This window comes from Astatotilapia calliptera, chromosome 2 (genome assembly GCF_900246225.1).
Source record: "Astatotilapia calliptera chromosome 2, fAstCal1.2, whole genome shotgun sequence".
NCBI classification, from domain to species: domain Eukaryota; kingdom Metazoa; phylum Chordata; class Actinopteri; order Cichliformes; family Cichlidae; genus Astatotilapia; species Astatotilapia calliptera.
Window position 1 is genome coordinate 21,704,308 of NC_039303.1, and position 21,778 is coordinate 21,726,085.

Sequence of the window (21,778 nt, forward strand, 5' to 3'; positions counted from 1 at the left end):
TTGTATATTTTGCTGTGAAGTACAACCAGACTTTTGACCGCTTTGCCTTGGGCATTTTTAATCTGTAGCTCTGCTCTAACAGAACGTACGTACCTGGACCCGCCTACTATCCTCGGAAACGTAAAATGATTGGCTAGAATCTAAAGTGTATCACAGCTCAGGAAAAAAAAGCACCGAAATAAAGCACTGAAATGTGTGCTGCTTTTTGGTTTGGTTACGCACCGGATACCGGTACTCATCCCTATTCACCACCAGTTATAGATTAAAACAATCCAAAACATGATTCTCACCCCCCCACCACTCAGAAGCACCCAGGTGCTGAAGTGCTTTTTCCTCATTCTAAAGTCTACCCTCAGCTTCATCCTGCTCTTCCTCTCTTTGTCTTTGTTGCTGTCCCCTCTTTTATTGCTTTCTTTGTGTGCCGAGGATTACGATAAAGGACAAGGTTATAGTGAACGGAGCTAGTCTGATTGCACAGTTACAGAAGCAATAAATTGTTGATGCAGAGGGAGAGAGAGATGAGGTTGGGTGGGAAGAAAATAGAAATATTCTGTAGTCTGAATTATTGAGTGCACACTAAGCTTTACACTTCTGTCAGGGATGATCGGTGTCTGGGTTACTTTGCTGCTAACCCTCTTGAGTGTTTTTAGTGAGGTTTTCTTGTATAACTGCCCAATATTCATCTAATGTCATTCACATAACAGTGTGCTGTGTAGAAATTCCATCTAAATCGTGGCTTTGGAGTCATATCTCATGTTAATCCAAAAATCTACCCACTGGCTTGATTCGAAGCATTTGTGTTCACCCCAGCAATTCAAGCTTCTTTTTTTATTCTCTCTCTGTCTCTTCCCCTCCCTCTCCTAGCAAAGGAAGTGGTAAGCTTGCAGGTCATCCTTAGATTAAGCATGAATCTGCAGCGGTAAAGCACTTGACCCCGCTGGAGAAAAGTCCAAGTGCAGTTACACACTCACATCCTCTCTTAGCAGTATCTCTCTGTCACGGAGGACAGGCAGCGCTGGGAAGTGTATTTTTGGATGCTTGTCATGTATGAAATTAGACCTTTTCTGAAAGGCAACTTGCAGCTCAAACGTGGGTGTGAGTTTCAACAATGTTATCTTCTATTTCCAGAACTTCACATTACCTGATCAAATTTTATAGTTACAATTAAGCCACGGTGCAAAGAGTCAGTGAAACTGAAACTCCTCTTACCAAAGGGTCAATTTGAGCTTTTCAGTGAACACAATTTGCTGTGTTTTTTTCTTTCTTATAATGACTTGATCTAACTATGTGTGGGTGTGAGTCTTTTTTGCAGAACAGTGACTTCAGACCTCCTTCGCTACTGCTTGTGCCTTTAACACATGTCTCTGCACTGCTTGTGTTTCAGGCCGGCTGGAAGGAGAACCATGCCACTTTCATGTGCGAGCTGAAGAATCTGCAGGCGTCCGGGCTCACAACATTAGGACACGCTCTTCGCACCGCCTTCGACCTGCTTAACCTCAACCGCCTCATCTCGGGAATCGACAACTACGGGCAGGTGTGAAAGGTTTCAGAGTTATTGAAACAGAACTTGTTTCATTGTTTGTTATGGATGTTAACACAACACTGCATAGTTATTTTTAAGCCCTTTTTCGAGCATCCATGTTCCCCACAGATTCATTCATAGGGAGAGCCACAGTACGCATGAGCAAAGTCGCACTTCACGTTGTATACATCAAGTCTAGTAAAGCAAAATCCCAATTTATGTTTACATGATCTGCAAAGGTGGCCCAGATTATTGTGTGTAGTGTGAGGTTTATTTTCCTTGTTCCTCTTTGTGTATAGTTTTCAGTTACTTGGCAGTCTGTTTGTGATAATATGGCAACAAAATGTGACAAGTCAGGAAAAAATCCCAAATCTGTTAGTGCTACATACTCAGAAATTTACAATAACTACGCATTCATGTCATCAATCTTAAATAGAAATTCAGAAACAGTGGTGTAAGTGTGATTTATCTGCAGAGTAATACAGGTGTAGAGCAACTTTGCTTTTATATCCGAATATACCCTATAGCTGGCAACCATTTGAGGCAAGTCTCCTATTGTGAAGAGACTTGTCACAGTAGGGTTGCGTAGACAGACTCACACTGATTGCAATGCGTTGGCACTTTGTCTGCATTTCTAAATTAGACAGCAGTTATTTGTGAAGCTTTCACAGTGTGGCTGAGAGCGATTGCAGTCGGTCCCAATCAGATCCTGATGGTTTTGAGACAGGTACCCCACCAGGTGACTTATGCAATTTACTTGTGATAAAAAAGAAGTTGCTACAACTACTTGCAGTTTTTTCAAAAGCAAAAATGTTGAGTGCAATCATCAGGCAACCAACTGCTTTTTTCCTATTCACAAGGAGGTTGCTATCCTACTTTTACTTTCATGTGAATGAGCCATTAATCATGAGTCTGAAATTACCTCACTCAACAGTACTGAGTGTCTCACCACAGGAATCTTGTGTAGTGGGGCTGACTGATGCAGTTAAAGTTGCCCATTAGTGCATGACGTCTTGGAGTTTGGGATGAAATCTGACTGAGTGAAGCCATTTACTGTATATCACATTTCCACCATCCTGTGCTCCGACTCTACATCTGCACAGACATTCATCAAAAAAATCGTCTCTCTTTCTTCTCATCCTCTCTGTCACCTGCTCACATACTGGCTCCCACTGAATATCAGCCTATAAATGAAACCAGAAACACAGGACTGTGACCAGATCACACTGGAATCTGTTACTGTTTGCTAGGGGAGAAAAAATCAGGACAACATAGTCAGTAGTCTATGTCATAGTCATAATCAATATTTTGCGTGGCAATATTGTAACAATACTAGACACCAAATATTGATATTTTATTAAGTAAAATGTGATATTTTTGATATATAATAGATATCATACCATGGAATATCAATATTTGCCTAATAGGAGGCAACTTTTCTGCAAACAGTTGCAGGCGGAGGTGTGCTCTGGTGCAGGTGTGCCGCAGCGGTCAGTGGAAGGATACGGCAGTTTCTCTGTGAATTTCCCATTACGTGGTAGCGCACTCGGTGCTTGTTTAGGGGTTTTTTTCGCTGTAAAAAGAAGTTTTCTTCCCACGCACAACGGACGTTAATGTTTTTGTCACTTTTTATGGAATCAAACTCAAAATAAGGTCAGTACTTCCACGCTTTAAACGCTGCACGCTCACACTCTCTCCCGCACTCGATATATTATCCATTGTTAATCTGCGCACAGCTGTTGTCACGAACGTCGCACTCGCTTATGTCATTGTCATGAGACATTCTCGCAAAAAAAATCACGGTTTTAGTAACGCAGCGTTCCTACAGGAAAGTAACGGTAATCTAATTACCGTTTTGCAATAGTAATCCCTTACTTTACTCGTTACTTGAAAAAAAGTAATCAGATTACAGTAACGCGTTACAAGTAATGCGTTACAAGTAACGCGTTACTGCCCATCTCTGGTCATTAGTCGGATTGAATCTTGGTAAATGAGCACAATTTGAGGGGACTCGACTCAACTGGCTGTATTCTGGTTATCTTCAAAAAGAACAGGAAAGTTTCAGAGTGCAAATTATATAAATGAATTTCTGTCTGTTTAGAAACGAACATATGTGGGATTTATGACACTTTATTACAGGTAATGGTTGTATTATCAGAAACATATTGGATGTATTCAACACCTTGACTCTGTCTTATGGCAGCATTTATGGCAGGTTTTAGTGACAGTGTCGGTGTGCTCGACAGTCTCATTTTACACCATGCCTCATATTATCATGTAGGAAATGTTTTAAACCTATTGATTTGATTTGATTTGATTTGATATACCTTTATTAGTCCCACAAGGGGAAATTTCATAATTTCATAAGGCTGCCGACCTATTGCACGCAATGGCGGCGCCATCTTACCCTCCGACCATACATACATGACACAAAACATCACATGGGGAAGACAGGTCAGAGGGGTATAACATGGAAAAGCACAACACGAGGAAAGATAAGGAGATAAAAAAATAACTCCCCCCAGACTGAGCTCCAACAGGGAGATCAGTTTGAGAACAGAAAAAAACACCTCTGCACATAGCACATGAAAAAAAACTCTTAATACACCAAAGAAACACATGACAAGCAACAGGGGTGGGTAAAGGGTGAGAGACAGCCGATTTAGACAGTACATCCGGGCCTGCGTGCGCTGGTCTCCTTGATCCACCGTCAGCATCGGAAGGGAATAAGCGTCGAAGGCGTTTGGAAAGGGAGGAGGGATGAGTGTGTGCATATCAGTATATGTATGTGTGTGTGTGTCCAGAGTTCAGCTGAGACAGTGTCCTTCGCCCTGCTAGGCTAAGTAAACAGTCTTCCAGCCAACCCAGGTGGCCTTGCATGGAATGGGAAGGAACAGTCTAAACTAGAGCTGGGCGATATAAGATTTTTTTCATATCACGATATGTTTTTTTCATTTCAGTCGATAACGATATCCATCACGATATAAGCCAAATAACTATATTTGTAAGACTTAAATGTGCCGTTGCTCACAAGTAAAATGTGAAATAATCAGCAGCTTGTTTTGATTTAAATATTTATTTCCCATAATAAGTTCAACAGGGTAGATGTACTCAAGGAACATGAGACTTTTTCAGATAAATAAAGGTAAATATTGCAAACTACACAAAAGGCAGCCGCTAAAGCGTTTAAGTTTCAAAATAGAACAAACGAAACAGACTAAATTGTCAATTCCACTTAGAAACAAAATATTAATTCTAAAAATAAATCTTAGTTTGTTTTACAGAAGATCAGACAAAATTGACTAACTTTTGTCAATATCAAATAAACTGAGAACTAAAAGGAAATTCTCAATCTCTCCTTGTTGTATAGCTGAGCTTTTCAAACAGTTTTAACAGTTACTTTAGTCTGACAAAAGCCGAATGATGAATTGGAGCTTCCAGTCAGAGATTGAGCATGCACCGCTTTATTGTATTTCCAGACTTGCTTTTGGCACAATTTACAGTGTGCGCTACTCTGTTTTTTGTCAGACTTGAAATAGCCGAAATACCTTCACACTACGGAACTTCTCTGGCTCTTCCGTTCGACAATCTCTCCGGCATTGGAACCATCATCTGTTTTCTCTTCAGTAACCTTCGGTCACGCTCGGTTGATTTTTCTCTAGTCAGTCATTTCCTCCATTACCGCTGGCTGCTTCCCAAACAAATACACATGTGCGGCACGTAACAAGTCACGTGACGTGACGCTGCGGCTGTGATTGGTTCGGCTCTGCGCTACTTAATTTGGATTGGCTGTTGTTCTTTTTTTTGTTTAAAGAGGACAAGAGAGATGAGGCCTATCGCAATAGTTTAACTTTTCTATCGAGGGAAAGTTATTTCGCAATACATATCGTTATCGTTCTATTGCGCAGCTCTAGTCTAAACACAGTCGTTATCAGGGTGTTTTTTGTTCGGCTCCAGCCTTGCGACCGCAGCTGGCGCCGAGAGGGTATCCGCATGAAGTGATGGTGCTTTTTACTTTAGTGCGAACAACTCATATGAATTTCAAAGCTGTTCTAACAGTCCAACACTGGTCTCTCAATCTCCCGTTGGAGAGCCGTGAGCTTTCTATGATGTTATCCAAACTTAAGTTCCGCGATGTTGTCATTCTTTTTGCTCAAAGAGCAGGTTCTGAGAACTCACGACCGCAGTGCACTTCCCCAAGATGTGATCGAATTTGCGCTCAAAGGTGTTATTTGAGCTAGCCCCTCCAGATGTAATCCAGTTTTTCACTCAGAGGTCTTGTTCTGAGTATTCACGGCAGCCGTAAGCCTCTCCAAGATCTTCTCCGTGCTGTACTCAATGAGCCCATTTTGAGAAACTCACGCCTCGTCCCATCATTTCAATCCCAGCGGGCAGCCTTGTGGGGGTTTGAACAGCCGGTTCCGCTTCCTTAATTCTTCGATAAGCCAGGGCCAAGCCAGCTCCGATCAGCACGAACCCTGTTATCATGGTTCTGAATAGGTAGATATCTTCAGCAGTCAGGCTCACCCGAGCCCAGACTTCTCGTTCAGAAGGGGTGTCAATTGCATTCAGAGACCAGTTGATCAAATCCATAATTCTCTTTTAGGTTTTAGAGAACAGACTGTGAGAGAGTGTTCCAGGGAAAAGTAATACAAAAAACACAAGACTAGACAAGGACATAAGAGGCTAAGCAGGGAAGCTAAGGGAGAGGAGGAGGAGGAGAGGAGAAAAGTGCGACCGCCTTCGTCAAGAGCAAGAGCAGAGATGCACTCTCGAACCTGAATTGATTAAGCACCAGAGGCATGCACAGTCTTAATCTTGTGCATTCCTACTGTTTAATGCATCTGCATGCAGTTCACAGCTTTTGTGGAGTTGAAGGTGGAAAAATGGATTCACACATTCTGCCCTTGTGTGTTTGCTTTAAACTGTTAGTCAGTGATATAAATGCATTGTCTTAAAAAGAAATTATGGGACACAATAGTGCTTTTAACACACTGATGTAGTTTTGAATTGATTTTACCCTGTATGTTTTTTGATGTTTTAATTTAGGTTTGCTTGTTTAAGCTGCTCATGTACTAATCAGGTGACCAAGGGCAGGTCTACCAGAATAATGTGAAAGGAGAAGTGGATTTTACTCATTTTAACTTTTAAAGAAAAGTACAAAAATGAATAGCGGAGTCTGATATGTGTTTATAACCGAGACATTTTATGGCTAAACCCAAATTAAGACTTAAGTTGGAGTAAATGTAACTGAAGTAATAAGAGGAAGACATCATGTACCTGGAGACAACATGGAGAATAGAGACTTTTGCCTAATCCACTCGACCTCACTTCAGTTAACCCAGTCATCTTCTCGTCAAGTACATCTTTTTTCTAAACCCCTGCTCTAAGGCACAGATGGATTACTACGCTCGGGCAGTGACCCGAGTTCTGTGCATCAGGAGCGTTTAAATCTACTTAAGCATTCTCTGTGTGTTTGAATTAGATGAGGCTGACCTCTGCAGCGCAGTACTAAAGGCCTCTGTCCTTATTAACAAGGAACACACGGACGCTTTGCACCTTACAGATTCACCCACACACAAAGAAAAAGATTACATGTAGTTTCTGTGGGATGGTAATTCCATAATGATTCCTGCATCTTAGTAGATGTCTGTTTAAACGGTTTACCAGCATTTTGCAATTAGGTGAAGCGTGCAACGTGTAACGGTTGTGCTATTAGGTTCACATGTGTTACCAATTTTATGATCCTTTTCATCCACAGAGCCCTGAACAGTGAGTTGGAATGCAAAGAAAAAAAAGAAGTCAGAGTAGTGAAAATAAATGGCCTCAGTGTTTTTTTCCATTTAGTATTGAACTTGGAATTAATTGCTGAATGTTATCGTTTCCCTCTCAGGGCCGCAACCCATTCTTCCTTGAGCCATCTGTGATCATCACCATCACTGATGGGAACAAGCTCACGCACAGCTCGGGAGTGCCAGATGAGGTGAGAGCACAAACAAATGCAGTGGCACTACCATGTAGTATTTATACAGTGATTCCAGCTGGGCCTGTTGTACACACATGTCATACTTTGAGTCGCTGAAGCCATCTGAAGGTTAAGATCTGTAAAACGAGCGACCTTTTGCATTTCCACTTATTAACTTGCTCTCCTACTTCATTCTTGTCTGCTGTGTAGCTGCACCTGCCTCTGAATTCTCCCTTGGCTGGCAGCGAGCTGACCAAAGAGCCTTTTCGCTGGGACCAGCGTCTGTTTGCATTGGTACTGAGGCTGCCAGGAGCAGCTACACCAGATAATGAGCAACTTGGTAGTGTCCCCACGGATGAGTCTGCAATCACCCAGATGTGTGAAGTTACTGGAGGTTTGTCATGTTTTCCTATTTTCATTCATTCACTGTGTGTCTGCAGTCTTTGGGGTAGAGTCCACAATAAATTCTCTTATGCCTGATCGGCGTGTGTCTTGCTTTTTCCGCTCAGGGCGATCATATTGCGTGCGAACACAGAGGATGTTGAACCAGTGTCTGGAGTCTCTGGTCCAAAAGGTTCAAAGCGGTGTTGTCATTAATTTTGAAAAAAACGGGCCAGATCCGCCTCCAATTGGGGAAGGTGAGTGATCAGAACGCAGCGACCATTAAAAGTTCAAATCCCAGGATGAAGTTTTTCACCTGTTTAAACTTTAAACACAGTAAATGAAATTAAAGGAGAACTGAGTGCATTTTCTAGTTTGGCCAAGTACTTAATGATTAGTTATTTGGATAAATAAACCTTTGATTTGATATGTTTAAGTTGCATTTTATTTAAAATTATCGCTTCATGTTTAAGAGGGCAAAGAATCATTTTTTGAGTGAAAGAGAAACTAGAGATTCCTTGTTGAATGTAGTTTGGATGAATGTGATCAACTAAAATCAAATTCTGTTCTTTCCCATTTGCATATTTTGTTATTTTTTCCCCCGTTCGTGCAAACGTATTCTTATTTGCCTCTTAGCTCATATCAGTCAACGTGGCGTGATCCTGCCAAGTAGAACAGTTAGTATCAGCCCGCTTATTGTTTTCTTTTTTTTTTGTTTTCCAGATAATTCTGTGGACTCAAATCGGCCTGTGTCATCCTTCGGCCCACAGCCATGGCACAGCTGCCACAAACTCATCTATGTGCGACCAAACCCAAAGACTGGGGTGCCAGTCGGGCATTGGCCCATACCAGAGTCCTTCTGGCCGGACCAGAACTCTCCAACCCTAGTGAGCAGAGAAGCTTCAAAATACCTCAGCAGCCTTCTTAGTCTGTCTTTCAGATTACATCTTATAGTGTTTGATTATATGTCAATATTTGTATTGTGTAGCTTTATGGACACGCAAACTCTCTTACTTCCTTTCTCTTTTATTGGCACCAGTTTTTTTCTGTAACACCTTTTAGTAACCGTCCAGTATAATTGCGATTACCTGTAAAACTTTAATGCTTTGTTATATACTGCTGTCATAAGGATGTCAGAGGATTGTGTATCAAAGACAAACACACCTAACAGTTTGCTCATTTCCATCTGCTGCTCACAGCCACCTCGCACTGCTCACCCCGTGGTGCGTTTCTCTTGCGTGGACTGTGAACCCATGGTGATCGACAAGCTTCCCTTCGACAAGTATGAACTGGAGCCCTCTCCGCTCACCCAGTACATCCTGGAAAGGAAGTCCCCACACATGTGCTGGCAGGTAGAGTAAATGCTTCCACTAACGCTCTTCGCCTTGTTTACAAAGTCACAGGTGTTGCCTCGGGGACTTTCTAGAAACCCAGACATAATGAGGTTACTTGCTTAATTCATCATAGCGTTTCACCTTTTTTGGGCTGTTATGAAGTAGTTGTTGGTCACGCCATTAAAGCTCTGTGAATACAGCTTGGCTTCATTTTTAGCAGCTCTGCTTTACCTTCATGTTTTCTCTTGCTGTCCTCAGGTGTTTGTCAGCAGCAGCGGGAAGCAGAATGACCTGGGGCATCCTTTTGGCTACCTTAAAGCCAGCACCACTCTCACTTGTGTTAATCTGTTTGTTATGCCGTACAACTACCCAGTCCTTCTCCCACTCCTCGGTGAGACATATTGTAGTAAATTTGTCTTTAGGGTGGCCTAAAAAACCCCCAAAACTATAACTTCTGGGTCAGTAGGCCTGAGCTGACATCATATTTAAAAGCTCTCCTTTTCTGGGACACCTCATCATCTCCAGTCATGACAAGTATCAGTCTAACAACACAGAACATCATTAAAAGGTTTATCTTTAACAATTCTGTACAAGACATGAATATTGTCTGGGTCTTTATGTGTGTTTCAAAGCTTGTTGTAGACTTACCATCATCATCCTCAGTACTGATGCATGTGGATCAGTGGGTCTGCTGCAGCTGGACACTGATGCAGATGCTATAATCTCTCAGACTAACCCACTGCTCATTTTCTCCTTCTCCCTGCAGACGATTTTTTCAAAGTGCACAAACTAAAACCAAACCTTAAGTGGCGACAGGCCTTTGAGATGTACCTGAAGACGATGCCGCCATACTACCTCTTGGTAAATGAATGCAACATCTTTAATGCTGCCTTTAGCTTAAATTGATTTATGGTGTTTTTCTTGTAACTAACATCTTAAATTCTGACAGCCCTTGAAAAAGGCACTGAGGATGATGGGTGCACCTAACCTTATCGCGGACACCATGGACTGCGGACTGAGTTACAGCGTCATTTCTTACCTGAAGAAGCTCAGCCAGCAGGTAAGTCACTTCCAGGCAGTAAAAGAGGTTTTGTGGTGCTTATTGATCGTGATGAAATGTAGAGATCAGACTAAACGACACAAGCGCTGAGGAGACTGAACTGAAACTATAAACTTGTCAAAGACAACGAGCACTGATGCTGTGTGAGGCCTCCGGTTCCATCAAAGGCTTCTTATCTTATTTCTTCTGTTAGTTTAAAGAGTATGTTAAGCATCAAGCAGCGGCGTCTAAGTGGAAGTATTATTCAAGTCATAGTTTGGAAACTCATGCACGCTGACTGGATATTTTCAGGAGTGACAGTCTCACCATCTGCTGCAGATACAGGTGCTGACTATACAGCTATGAGTCCCGTGCTGCCATAATTTAACTATCAAGTGTGGAGCTAAAAGAGTTTCTACATGAGGATATAAAGTCTTTATAAATACTTGTCTTATTTTTTAATATGATTATCTGTGGCTGAAATTATCTGCATGAAAGACTGCCAAGAAATGGAGTGGAGAGATGTCTTCCAAATTATATTTCACTCATTTCACTTTGCTTGTTATCCTCATACTGAGATGTTGTTTTGTTGGCTCGAAGGCAAAAATGGAGTCGGATCGTCTGATTGTGTCGGTGGGGAAAAAGGCTCCGCAGGAAACTGGCATAAAGGTGAAGAACCACTCCAGCTCGCTTTCTCTAGCCCACCGGCGAGACTTTAAGCAGCTGCTGCAGGGAATCACGGGGGAGGGGCCCCTTCGCCTGCCGGACATTAATTTCAAAGAGTTTGCCGGTTTCCAGATCGTCCTGCTCAACAAGGTAGGTTTAGGACAGTCGGACACTTTGTGCAGTGTGTGGCATACTTTCTGTCAGCGGAGAGGGAAAACACAGCGTGTACAGTATTTGGTAGGATTCTTTCTGACTAGATGTGTTTGCAGGATGTAAAGCCTCAAGCTTATCGGAATGCCTACGACATCCCAAGACGGAACCTCCTGGATCAGCTCACACGAATGCGCTCCAATTTGCTGCGGACGTCACTAAAACTGATCCGAGGGCAAGATGAAGGTAAGTCAATACGCAGTGTGTTGCTAGTGGGAGGCAACAACTTAATGAGCTTGCATCATGCGTTTCTTCAGCTGGAATCCGGTGTAGTTACTACAACATTTCATGAAATCATCATTTTGTGGTTGTTAGATTCCCTGCACAGTATTCCAGTGGCTCAGATGGGAAACTATCAGGAGTACCTAAAAATGATGCCGTCCCCTTTGAGAGAGATTGATCCCGATCAGCCTAAACGGCTGCACACATTTGGGAATCCTTTCAAGCAGGATAAGAAGGTAATGCAGTTTAGCTGCACACAGATGTCTTCACTCCGTATCGCGCCCTTACATTGTGTAACGGTTTCCTCTCTCTGTCTGTTATTCCCAGGGGATGATGATCGATGAGGCGGATGAGTTTGTAGCAGGCCCTCAAAATAAGAAGAGAGGAAATTCCAGTGACTCCAATTCGGGAGCTACTGTGAAGAGAAGGCGGAACATGTCACCGTTGCTGCGGCGGCCGCAGACCCCATCAGGGAACACCAACCATGTGGTGATTGGGAAGAACCTAGCAGGGATTCAGGGGCAGCAGAACCTCCTCAAACCGGGTCCACAGAACAAAGGTAAGATGCGAAGGTAATAACAAAGTATGCTCGAAGGTGGTGAATATGAGGCTCACGCTGTTCATTGTTGCATCATCAGGAGTGGATAGCATGGTGGTCACAGAGAGTAATGGCGACAGCGCTCTCGGGCTCGACTCTGGGGAAATCTGGCCTGCAGAGATGGAAACTGAGGCAGGGAATACATCCTCACCGAGTTTAGAGGAGAACGTTGGGACAGGAGCAGCAGTTCGCGGGGAGGACCTTGGCACGATGGAGGAGAGGCTGGTGGAAGATCATCTAAACGAGCAGCCGCTGGAGGAGAAGCACAACTGTGAACGCCTGAGTCCACAGAGCCAGCTGGATGGCGCTGACGCTGAGCCGGCAGTGCCTGAGATCATTTTCATAGCTCCACTAGACGGCAACCTGGCAGAGCTGCGGACGCGGGTCATCAAGGAGGTCCGCAAACCCGGACGAAGTGAGTGCATTTTTGTTTTTCAACAATATCATAATTAAAGATCTTTACACAAAGAGTGCTTTGCAAAAAAAACCAACACAAAATTCAGAATTTTTCAGCTCTGGCATTGCCGTGTAACGTAAGCGTTACGATTTTATGAAAAGTTTCCATCAAACCACGATGAGCTGGTCCTGATGTTTCACAACAAGAAAAGGAAGAAACAGATTCTCAGTTCATCCAATTCCTCAGGGTTCGATCCAGGAGATGAAACTGCATCACGGCCGCTTACGTACATATTTCAGGGCGTCAGTGGGCAGTTTGATCTCTTGTTAGCAGAGCTGGGAGCTGTGAAATCATTTCAGAGAGCTAACTGTCCTGAATCAGCATCTAGCTGTGTGTCTGATATATAATAATATTATTTTAGTAGTTGTATATGTGTGTTACGAGGTCACTTGTTACCAAAGGCAGTGGCCTGATTAGTCACATCTGTTCTCATCATCTATTTGCAAAAAAATGGAAAATTCAAGCTTGATTGGAAAAAATGCCAAAAATTATCAAGCAAAATTATGTGGTCTGTGTGAACGGCTACATTAAGAATTGGTGAGTCTCTAAAACATATTTTTCCAGGCCTTCATATTAATAATAGCCAAAAAAGACTGTCAATATGAAAAGAAGCAGAAGCAAAACACAGAACTAAGGCTGATGCGTGACAGTCTGTATAGTTTATTAGGAAAAAGTGCAAGTTTTAAAAAGAAATATTTAATTTCAAATAAAAATGATCAATTTCAAGTGCATGAAACACGGACTTATTCAGACGACGTTGGAGAAAGTTCAAAAGAGTTCCTCAAACCTTTTCAGATTTTTTTGTTTGCTTAAAATATTTGTGTTAGTGTTTGTAGTGGACGGTCGGACATTCTGGACAATATTGTGATTTAAATTATCACAGTTGATTTTTATTGATTTTTTGGGTCTTTCTCAGCTTTTGTTGACAGATACAGTGAAGAAATGACAGGAAGGGACAGCAAAGACAGAGAGGCAGGGGAAGACACGTGGCAAATCACTGAGCTAAACCGGCGCCCGATCACAGAGGATTTATTGAACTTGAAATCATTGTCCTTTCAACAGCGAATTTCTTTGCATTATACTTCACTTTATCAGGAAGTTGGTACACTGAAAGGCGAGCGCATCGTAGCCAAACACAGCAGCATTCATCCCATAATGTTTCAATCTTGCCACAGTGAGACTTCTTTAGCTGTTTACATTTAATACTTATTAATCTAAGGTAATCTACGGTTCGTATTCATCATCTGATTATGAGTTCCAGCACAAGCTGATTTCTAGTCATCTGATGAGATTTCAGGGTCCTGATTTTCATCCCCATGCATTTAGTTTTTCATGTGAACTCCCAGATGAAGATGCTCTAAAAAGGTAATTAGACTGAGTGATGCACTTTCTAAAACAGTCTTTGGTCATTGTTGGTGGGGGAATTATGCTGCTGTGCCTTTAAAATGTTCTTTTAAGATAAAATGTTTTCCTTTAGTTCAAAGTTCGGATGAAACGGATGTTAAACCTCTTCAAACACATGAAAACTCTTTTCTCCTTGGGCGTCTGTTAGAGTTATTGTCAGATGTCGTCTTTATGGGGGTAAAGTTAAAGGTCGAAGCTTGATTGTCCTTAATGCTTGATCATATCACACTTTCACATGTTTTAAAATTGGATTAGTTTTCTGATTTTTAGCTTTTTTTCATTACATCAGAGAAGAGGTAGCTGTAGCCCATTTACAGTCTATGTGCACCCAGTGAGGAACACTGCAGTATTTTTTTTTTTAAATAAAACATAATGGATCTGTCAGCTGTGCGGCCAGTAATACAACATTAACAATATGTTTACACATTTTTAAAAACTTTTTTTCATATAAATCCCAAATTGTTTTTGATTTCTCAGCTAAATCAGTCAGAGGTGGCAGAGAAATGTAAAATACTGATTCATTTTATTTCTAATTTGGGGACGTACTGGGAACATTTGAACCGCTTCCTTACCTTGTGCCTTTTCTCAGACTATGATGCAATACTCAGACTACTGCAGCAGGTGAAAGGCCCGCCAAACGTACAGAGGTACTTCATCCAGCACGCCATCAAAGAAGCAATGAGGTAAGAAACTGAGCGGCTTTGAATCTTTTGAAATCCCCGGACAAGCCTGTTAAACAGCGCGTCGCTGCACTGACATACAGTGAGTTCAGTGTTTCTGAGGCACTGCGGCTTCGATGGCATTCATTTCATAGCCCTTTGAATCAAATTAATCTGCAGCACTCTGATAAAGTTTGAGGTTCCCACTGCAGTAAGCTGGAAAAGGAAATCAAATCGATAGTGTGAGCTCCCACCAGCATTACAACTGCACTTGTTCCAAACACCTTGCCGCAGTTCATCTGTGGATTCATCTGTTCTGTCTCTTCTTACACTGATTTCATGTGAGGTTGATGTCGCACAACTCCTTGTTCTTCCTGTTATTGAAAAGTCGTCGCTGTGATCCAAAGTAACATCTAAACATGTCCCGAACAGGTTCAAGAAGCGAGTACTGATCCAGCAGCTGGAGAACGCCCTCACAGAGCTGGAGGAGAAGCAAACAACACCACAGCTTCCCAATGACCATGGCAGGTAGTGACAAAGCCACTTTTGCTTAAATTTTCTTGCCGGCTGGACATCGCAACCCGAAGAGAGGCATCCCTCTAGACCAAGCCTCAGAAATTCCGATTTGGAAACCAGCTTGGGAGAGGAACAAATGCACTGATAGTCCCTGTGCTGTACGTCACATCCTGTTAGAGGCAGAGGGCTTATTCAGAGGAGGGGCCTTGGGGAGCAGCTCCACTGGGGATGAGTACAGACACTTTAAAAATAATCCTCTGACAGATGCCTTAAACACCCATATGGCTTTTGTCTGTATGGGGACGTTGCTCAGAAACCACACATACACTCCATTAGACAGATAACACAGTAAGCCAGCAAAGCAGTGGGTAGACTGGCTTATTGGGATAGTTATGCTAAAAAATAAAAAACAAAACAAAACAGGCCCTTCTTCAGCTGGTCTGAAAAGTGTTTTATGGGTAATAAAATGTGCATTCATGGAAATTCACGGATGGAAGGAGAAATACTGTCCAGAAGCAAGACAAACCCTCATATTTTTTTGTGTTAAATCGGCAACAGGATGCACTTTGTTGTCCATGTTACTGTTGATCAATATGATTATTACTGGTTGCACTGGCATCAGAGGTGGGCAATATGGGAATAGGACTATGAGTGCCATAGTAGCAGAAGTAACAGAAAACAGAGATTTGAGACATCCAAACCTTCAGCATCAGAATCTGTGAGATGTCGGCTTTCAGCCCGACAGCGTGTCCGTGTCCGTGCCATCGGCTGAACAATCCGCGCTTCGTGCAGAATCCGTTTACCTGCTCTCGTTTTCTGTTTTAGCTGTTTGGTGGTTGCTGAAATAATTTTGTGAGCTTTAACCGGAGATTCTGACATTGCTGGTAAAATACATTTGTATTTAAAAATCAATTCAGGATATAATGAATCGATAACGTGTTATTCAAGCTAAAATCGATTTGAATCAGAAAAGTGAGTTTTTTAAACCCACCCTTAGTAGCGATAAAGCGTTGCTTTTCTGGGAATGCATTAGAAATGTGTATTTATGGCTAAATCAGTCAGCAGGCTGCACATTATGGAAAATACTGTGTTCAGTATTGGTGTGTAATAGATTTGAGTCAGTATAGCAAACTCATAGTGTGAATATGACCATATTGCCCAACCCCAAACAGCATTAAATAAGATTCACATATGCCTCACTCATGGCAGCTCCCAACATGTTCTGAACCCACAACCAGATCCAACCTTTTAAAGCGTGACTTTGAAGGACAGCACCAAGTAGCCGAATCAGTGTTTTTTGTGATAGTTGCACAGAAGCAGCAGTGTTTACTGGTTAAGTGACCGAGGAGCATTCTTCCTCTCACCTGCCATCACAGCAATACAACATGGGTCACTCCTGCAACTCCACAGGCGCACACTCACGCCCGAGTCATCCTCACACCTCAAACGCTCCAGTGGTTCCCCAGCGTAACGCAGTTTTGCATCCAGCAGTCGCCTTTTTGTTGAAGTTGAACCTTTTGCATTTCTCCTCTGCTGCTTTTCAGATGAACCCGGTGTCAGCACTCCTCCTGAGTTCTCCTTGTTTTTACAACAGATGTACACTACTTTTTAATGTTCATAGGGAATAGAGATTATTTTTGTGAAATTGCTTATTTCAGAGTCTAAGAAATATTTTGAAAGACAAATGTTCAAAGCCATTTTTGTAAACTGTTAAAATACATATAAAAAGTGGAAAGTTTTATGAACCTACTTCTTTTTTCATCAAAACAAAAAAATAAAAAAAATGATAAAAAATTAAGCCACGGGTAGAACGGTGTTTTGTGCGTCAGACTGTGTAGTTCTAGCTTGAAGTTGGTGTTTTTTTTAAATACTTAAACAGTTGATGAGCACACAGCTCGCTTACTTTCATCTTTTTTATTCAAGCAGTTTTGGTTTAACCCTCATAAAGTCTCTAGAGTCTGTGTTTCTTTTGTAAAGCCTCACTTTTAAACTGAGCAAATGCTGCAGACACAACACTTTCAGTGTGTGTCTGACAGAGTGATGGAGTTGTGGAGCAGAGCTCTGCGACACGCACGGCAGCTGGACCTATTTTCTTGGTGACCCTTTGTCATTGATTACAACAAATTGTAATTTTACAAAGGCCTGCAAACGCTGGAATTGCATTTACACTCAGCAGCCACTTTATTAGGCACGCCTGTTCAACTGCTTGTTATTGGAGGTGTCTTGCGAGCCAATCACACATCAGCAACTCCGCGAATTTAAGCGTGTAGACGTGGTCGAAATGACCTCCTACTTTATGATGCAGCTCATAAACTTGATCCCTGTGTACTTAGTGCAGCTCTGCACATCACACTTGTTCTTGAAAATTGCACCAGTACATCTCCGAAATCTTTTAAAGTCTCAATTTTTAAATTACTTGATTCTTGTGTTTTTATATTAAAGACACATTAGTGAAACAAGCATTTAATATGTACTTTTTCTCCATTTCTGTTCTACATGGTTTGTTAGTTTGCTCCATTTTAACCCAGACTGGAACTTTAGCCTTGACTGCCACCTAGTGTCCATCATAAGCAGCTGCAGGTTTTTTGAATCAGGAGGGTTTTTTTGTGACGCAGCAGTCCTGCACCAAGGTCACAGGTACAGCACAGCTCTGCAGACTGTCACTATAGTAATTAAATTTTTTAAAGCCATGCGTACCAACTTCTTCCTGCATAAATAGATTACCTGGAAAATAAATAGTCCACTTAGTTTTGTCTCACAAAAGCAATATTCCAGCCAAAGTACAACAAAAAAGGAGATCTGGACACTTCGTAAAATCAGTATGCCTTTTATTAAATTAAAAACAATCTGTTGAATATTGACGAAATGTAAAATGAAGGGAAATAAAAATCCACTCTAATGTACCAGTACTGGCTAGTCTGCCTTATAGTGTTCACAGTCTCATTATAATAGCGCTCTAATATCGCCCATCCCAGTGTTCACCTCATTTCCTGTGACTTAAAAACCATTTTGTGTACAGATCATTTATGCTTCCTGGAAATAATAAAGCAAATATTAGAGTCCACTGATTAATCTCATTTTAGTTGACAAAGTTTTCAGTTGCTGACGTGTGTTTGAAACGAAACAGCAACCAAAGCAGGCTTTGTTATTCCCTTCATACAAAAGATATACAAAGGAGAGTAATATCCCAGTTCAGTTCAGAAGGGATCAAAGGGGTACATGTCTCAGTATTTTAAGACTCCAAAGCGTTTACATACTGTATATACAAACAAGTCTGCTTGGAAATAATAAAAACAAAAACTGAGGGGTTGGCACAGTCAGTGTTGAATATGGTGGCAACCACGTTATGGACAGAGATGCATGTTCAGACAGCATTATTAGTTTATTTACAAAAAAATAAAGAAAAGTTAAATAGGAGAAAGATGAATTCTGACACGTTCTCCCTCCTTCTGCCTAACAAAAACAAATCTTATCTGACAATGACCGTGTTACAGACAGGAAAAGGCCAGTCTCAGTGCAAATGCTCCAGCTTGCGTAACCGTATGGGGTTGGGCAGAGCTTGTTGGTTGCGTACAGAAGAGGGCTCCTCCTCTGGTGTGCGGAATAGCACCCGACCCCTGTGATTGAAAAGGTAGAAGGATGGGTGGTTCCTCAGAGTGTCAAAAGTCCTGGGGAAAGAAAGAAAATAGAAAAACGTCTTAAACACTGGCACCAAGAGGCAGGAAGTTATGGAGATTGATTACATTTGTTAAATTATATAATCCACTCCTGTAGGAGAGAAGGGACAGAAAAGTGTGTTTACATCCCAATACAGAGTTAGAATAAAGAAACAAACCAATGTTAACACCCACTGGAATCATTAGTGTTGCAGTGTGGACAACCCAGTGTCCAGTCATCAGATGAGACATTTTTCAGGTAAAATTGAAAGTTTCAGGGGAGAATTGCATCAACTGTGTAACATTCAAGCTGTGATTTCTCATGTGGGATGCTTTGCTTGCCGATTTGCATCTACAGGGTTCACTTATTAAATCTAGAAGTGGTTACACTCCCGCTGTAAAAACTTTGCCTATATTTTGGGTTCAGCACTCAAACTAACCAGTTAGCAGATCACAACATGAACAAGTCACTTATGTTTGGCTTTCTTACCGCCTTACTTCTTTAAAACATCTCTTTAATTCTTATGTATGGCTACGTTCACACTGCAGGCGAAAGCGCATCAAATCCGATTTTTTTGACCCTATGCGACCCATATCCGATCATGCTATGACAGTGTGAACGGCGCAAATCCGATATTTTCAAATCCGATCTGGGTCACTTTCGTATGTGGTACTGAATCCGATACATATCCGATGTTTCAGAAAGCGACTGCTGTTTGAACGGTCAAGTCGCATTAAATTCGCCTTTTACGTCACCGACACAAGACTGAAGCCAATTATCAGCGCCAGAGAAGCGCCCGAGAAGACATCGCGAACGCTTCCTGGCCATCCAGTGTAGATGTCAGTGAAACTGTTGGGAAGACAACGTAAACATTTTATTTGTACTGTATAATCTGCAGATTCTGACAGAAATCTGCAGCTATCCTTTGAAGCACCGCTCCTCTCTTAAACAGCAATAAGGATCATTATTAGGTTATTTACATTATTATGTAAATAACAAAATAACTTAAAGCAAAAATTGGGAAACGTGAAGTCCGAAGTCTTCACATTAAGGGCCATCAGTCAAACAATGCTGTTGGTCTGGGTCTAAACAGAGCGCGTTGTGTGTGACATCTTCTTTTGCGCATGCGGGCCGCTTTGAGCGTTCACACTAGAGCACGTTTGCTGTCGCATTTAATTGTAGTGTGAACGAGCAGACAAAAAAATCGGATTTGATCAAAAAATCGGAATTGAGCATTAAGACCTGCAGTGTGAACGTAGCCAAAGACTGTTTAGTTTATACAATGTTGCTGCTGCAGTTGCGTCCTAATCACTTTATTCATTCTTTTATCTGATCTGATAAAACCTCACTGATGGATTAAAGGTGATCAAGCAGGGATGGGAAACATGAGGCCTAGGTACCAGATTCAGCCTGACAAGGATTCAGACCGGGCCCACTCCATGCCTTTGAAAAATGTAAACAAGGGTATAGAGCCTGGGTTTAACAGTATTTTCATGAATTTGACAGCTTTTTCTATTGATAAACACCTCACCTACCTACCTACAGCCATACACACAACGCCAAAGTAATGAATATATAAACAAATAAATGACAGTGAAACACATGAACTTTTCTATGTACTACAGAAATGTGTGTTTTGTTTGTAATGTTACACAGTTCTTACAGTTTAAGCACAAAGACTCATATTAATCACTGCTAAAAATTATTGAATTAATAATTTTAGTCATTTGCAACAGTATGATACTAGACAGGCACACAACTCCTCCCTTCACTAACAGCTGAAGTAGTCAATGTTCATAACACTGAACAACAGACTGAAGCTCCAGCCAAAACACCATCTTGTCACCTGCAGCTGTAGTTATAATAATGTCACACTGTGACCCAAAGTTCTTCTGTCAACCCAGCAACCTTTCATTTACTTTCACGTATAGGCCCCATTCTTTGGCTTTGCTTTGAATACGTTTTCAGTCTTAGGAGGCTTTCAACACACTAGCTGTGTGATGTAAAGCTGCATCTGTGGGATTCGAGGTGAACAGCTTCACAGTAATATTACTATAAATGTCGCTGAGGTGGTGAGCCATGAGCTTCCCCTGTGACAGAGGACAAAAAACAACTGCACTGCCGAGGGAGTGGAGGTGTGCCAAGGTGAAGTCAGCTTACTTGTTTTTCAGCTCTGAGGAAGCATCCATATCTTTGAACTCTCCAGCGATGTGGACAATACCGTAACAGGTCATGATAAATGACAACAAAGTCTGCAGTACAATCTGGAAACATAAAGAAGGAAAACGCTTGGTAAAACAAAAAGAAAAAAAAAGAAAAGTATTTGAAATCAGGAAGAAGGCTGAAAGTAAGGATAAAAGTTACTCACATCAATTGGTAGCGTCTCGTGCTCCTTCTCTGTAAGTCGCATGTATGATCGATCTGATGGGAGAAACATGTTTGAGCTAATGCAGTTAATAAAATGAACACCTCACACAAACAGTGCTAATTAGCCAACTCTAAAAAGGGCTCCAAAAGAAATGCCATTACTCTAGATAGCTGTCTACCACTAGCACTGACTCTGCACTGCAAGGAAAAGATTTCAATCGCAACCACTGCGCCCCATTCAAAGCGGAGCAGAGCCCACCTAGCATGATGTTAGCTAGCCAAAAGGCCCGAGCTGCTGTTTTGTCGAGCTACCCGGTGATACCGGAGACAGTGTGCGTTAAATATAGCTACAGAGACGTGTCTTTGGCTCTGTGCAATGAAACTCACGTTGTGCCGCTGAGAAAGCCGCATGAGCTAAGGAGAAAAGTCCGATGCCGACAACACCTTTCCAAAACGACGAAGCCATCTTGAACCGAAGCGAAGAGGAACTGCGCGTACGGTGTCGTAAAACGGTGTCGTAAACAGCCGCACACATGGCGGTGTAAAAAACACCCTATTAATAAGTGGGAAATTAGTTATTAAGGGAAACACATATTAATAAGTTATATATAAATATACATGAATATACACAGACTGAATGGTTTAATTTGACTACTTTATTGGTCGCGAATACACGGCCCTTACCCATTTGTGCTCTTACTTTGAAGGGATGAGCTAATATCCGCTCTAGCCTCTGCCCTTTCCGGTTAGCTCGCATAGAGCTTTCATATGCCATATCATC

General features: G+C 41.8%; 2 protein-coding genes across 6 annotated transcripts in view; one reads left to right on the forward strand and one right to left on the reverse strand.

Moving 5' to 3' along the window:
• Positions 1-16,771, forward strand: part of ints6l (integrator complex subunit 6 like) — a 22,998-nt gene extending 6,227 nt beyond the window's left edge. For 2 of the 5 annotated variants that reach the window (XM_026187615.1, XM_026187639.1), the window contains 15 exons: positions 1,385-1,534; positions 7,416-7,505; positions 7,698-7,881; positions 7,997-8,125; positions 8,592-8,755; positions 9,068-9,220; positions 9,461-9,593; positions 9,969-10,063; positions 10,152-10,262; positions 10,842-11,057; positions 11,177-11,303; positions 11,433-11,575; positions 11,667-11,898; positions 11,978-12,352; positions 13,311-14,455. In XM_026187615.1, coding sequence (XP_026043400.1) covers positions 1,385-1,534; positions 7,416-7,505; positions 7,698-7,881; positions 7,997-8,125; positions 8,592-8,755; positions 9,068-9,220; positions 9,461-9,593; positions 9,969-10,063; positions 10,152-10,262; positions 10,842-11,057; positions 11,177-11,303; positions 11,433-11,575; positions 11,667-11,898; positions 11,978-12,352; positions 13,311-13,597 — 2,589 coding nt within the window. In that variant the 3' untranslated portion in view covers positions 13,598-14,455. Of the gene's footprint in view, positions 1-1,384; positions 1,535-7,415; positions 7,506-7,697; positions 7,882-7,996; positions 8,126-8,591; positions 8,756-9,067; positions 9,221-9,460; positions 9,594-9,968; positions 10,064-10,151; positions 10,263-10,841; positions 11,058-11,176; positions 11,304-11,432; positions 11,576-11,666; positions 11,899-11,977; positions 12,353-13,310; positions 14,482-14,889; positions 14,986-16,517 lie in introns of those variants that run through there. The other 3 variants (XR_003274056.1, XM_026187629.1, XR_003274054.1) reach the window with 3 other exon arrangements.
• Positions 16,772-17,784: 1,013 nt separating this feature from the next.
• Positions 17,785-21,749, reverse strand: mmgt1 (membrane magnesium transporter 1). Its single transcript, XM_026187667.1, has 5 exons — positions 21,682-21,749; positions 21,385-21,550; positions 20,999-21,051; positions 20,791-20,894; positions 17,785-18,641 (listed from the first exon to the last, which is right to left on the reverse strand). Exons 2-5 carry the CDS (start codon positions 21,530-21,532, stop codon positions 18,485-18,487), a joined length of 462 nt encoding a protein of 153 aa, XP_026043452.1. The 5' UTR covers positions 21,533-21,550; positions 21,682-21,749; the 3' UTR covers positions 17,785-18,484.
• Between the last annotated feature and the right edge of the window lie 29 nt (positions 21,750-21,778).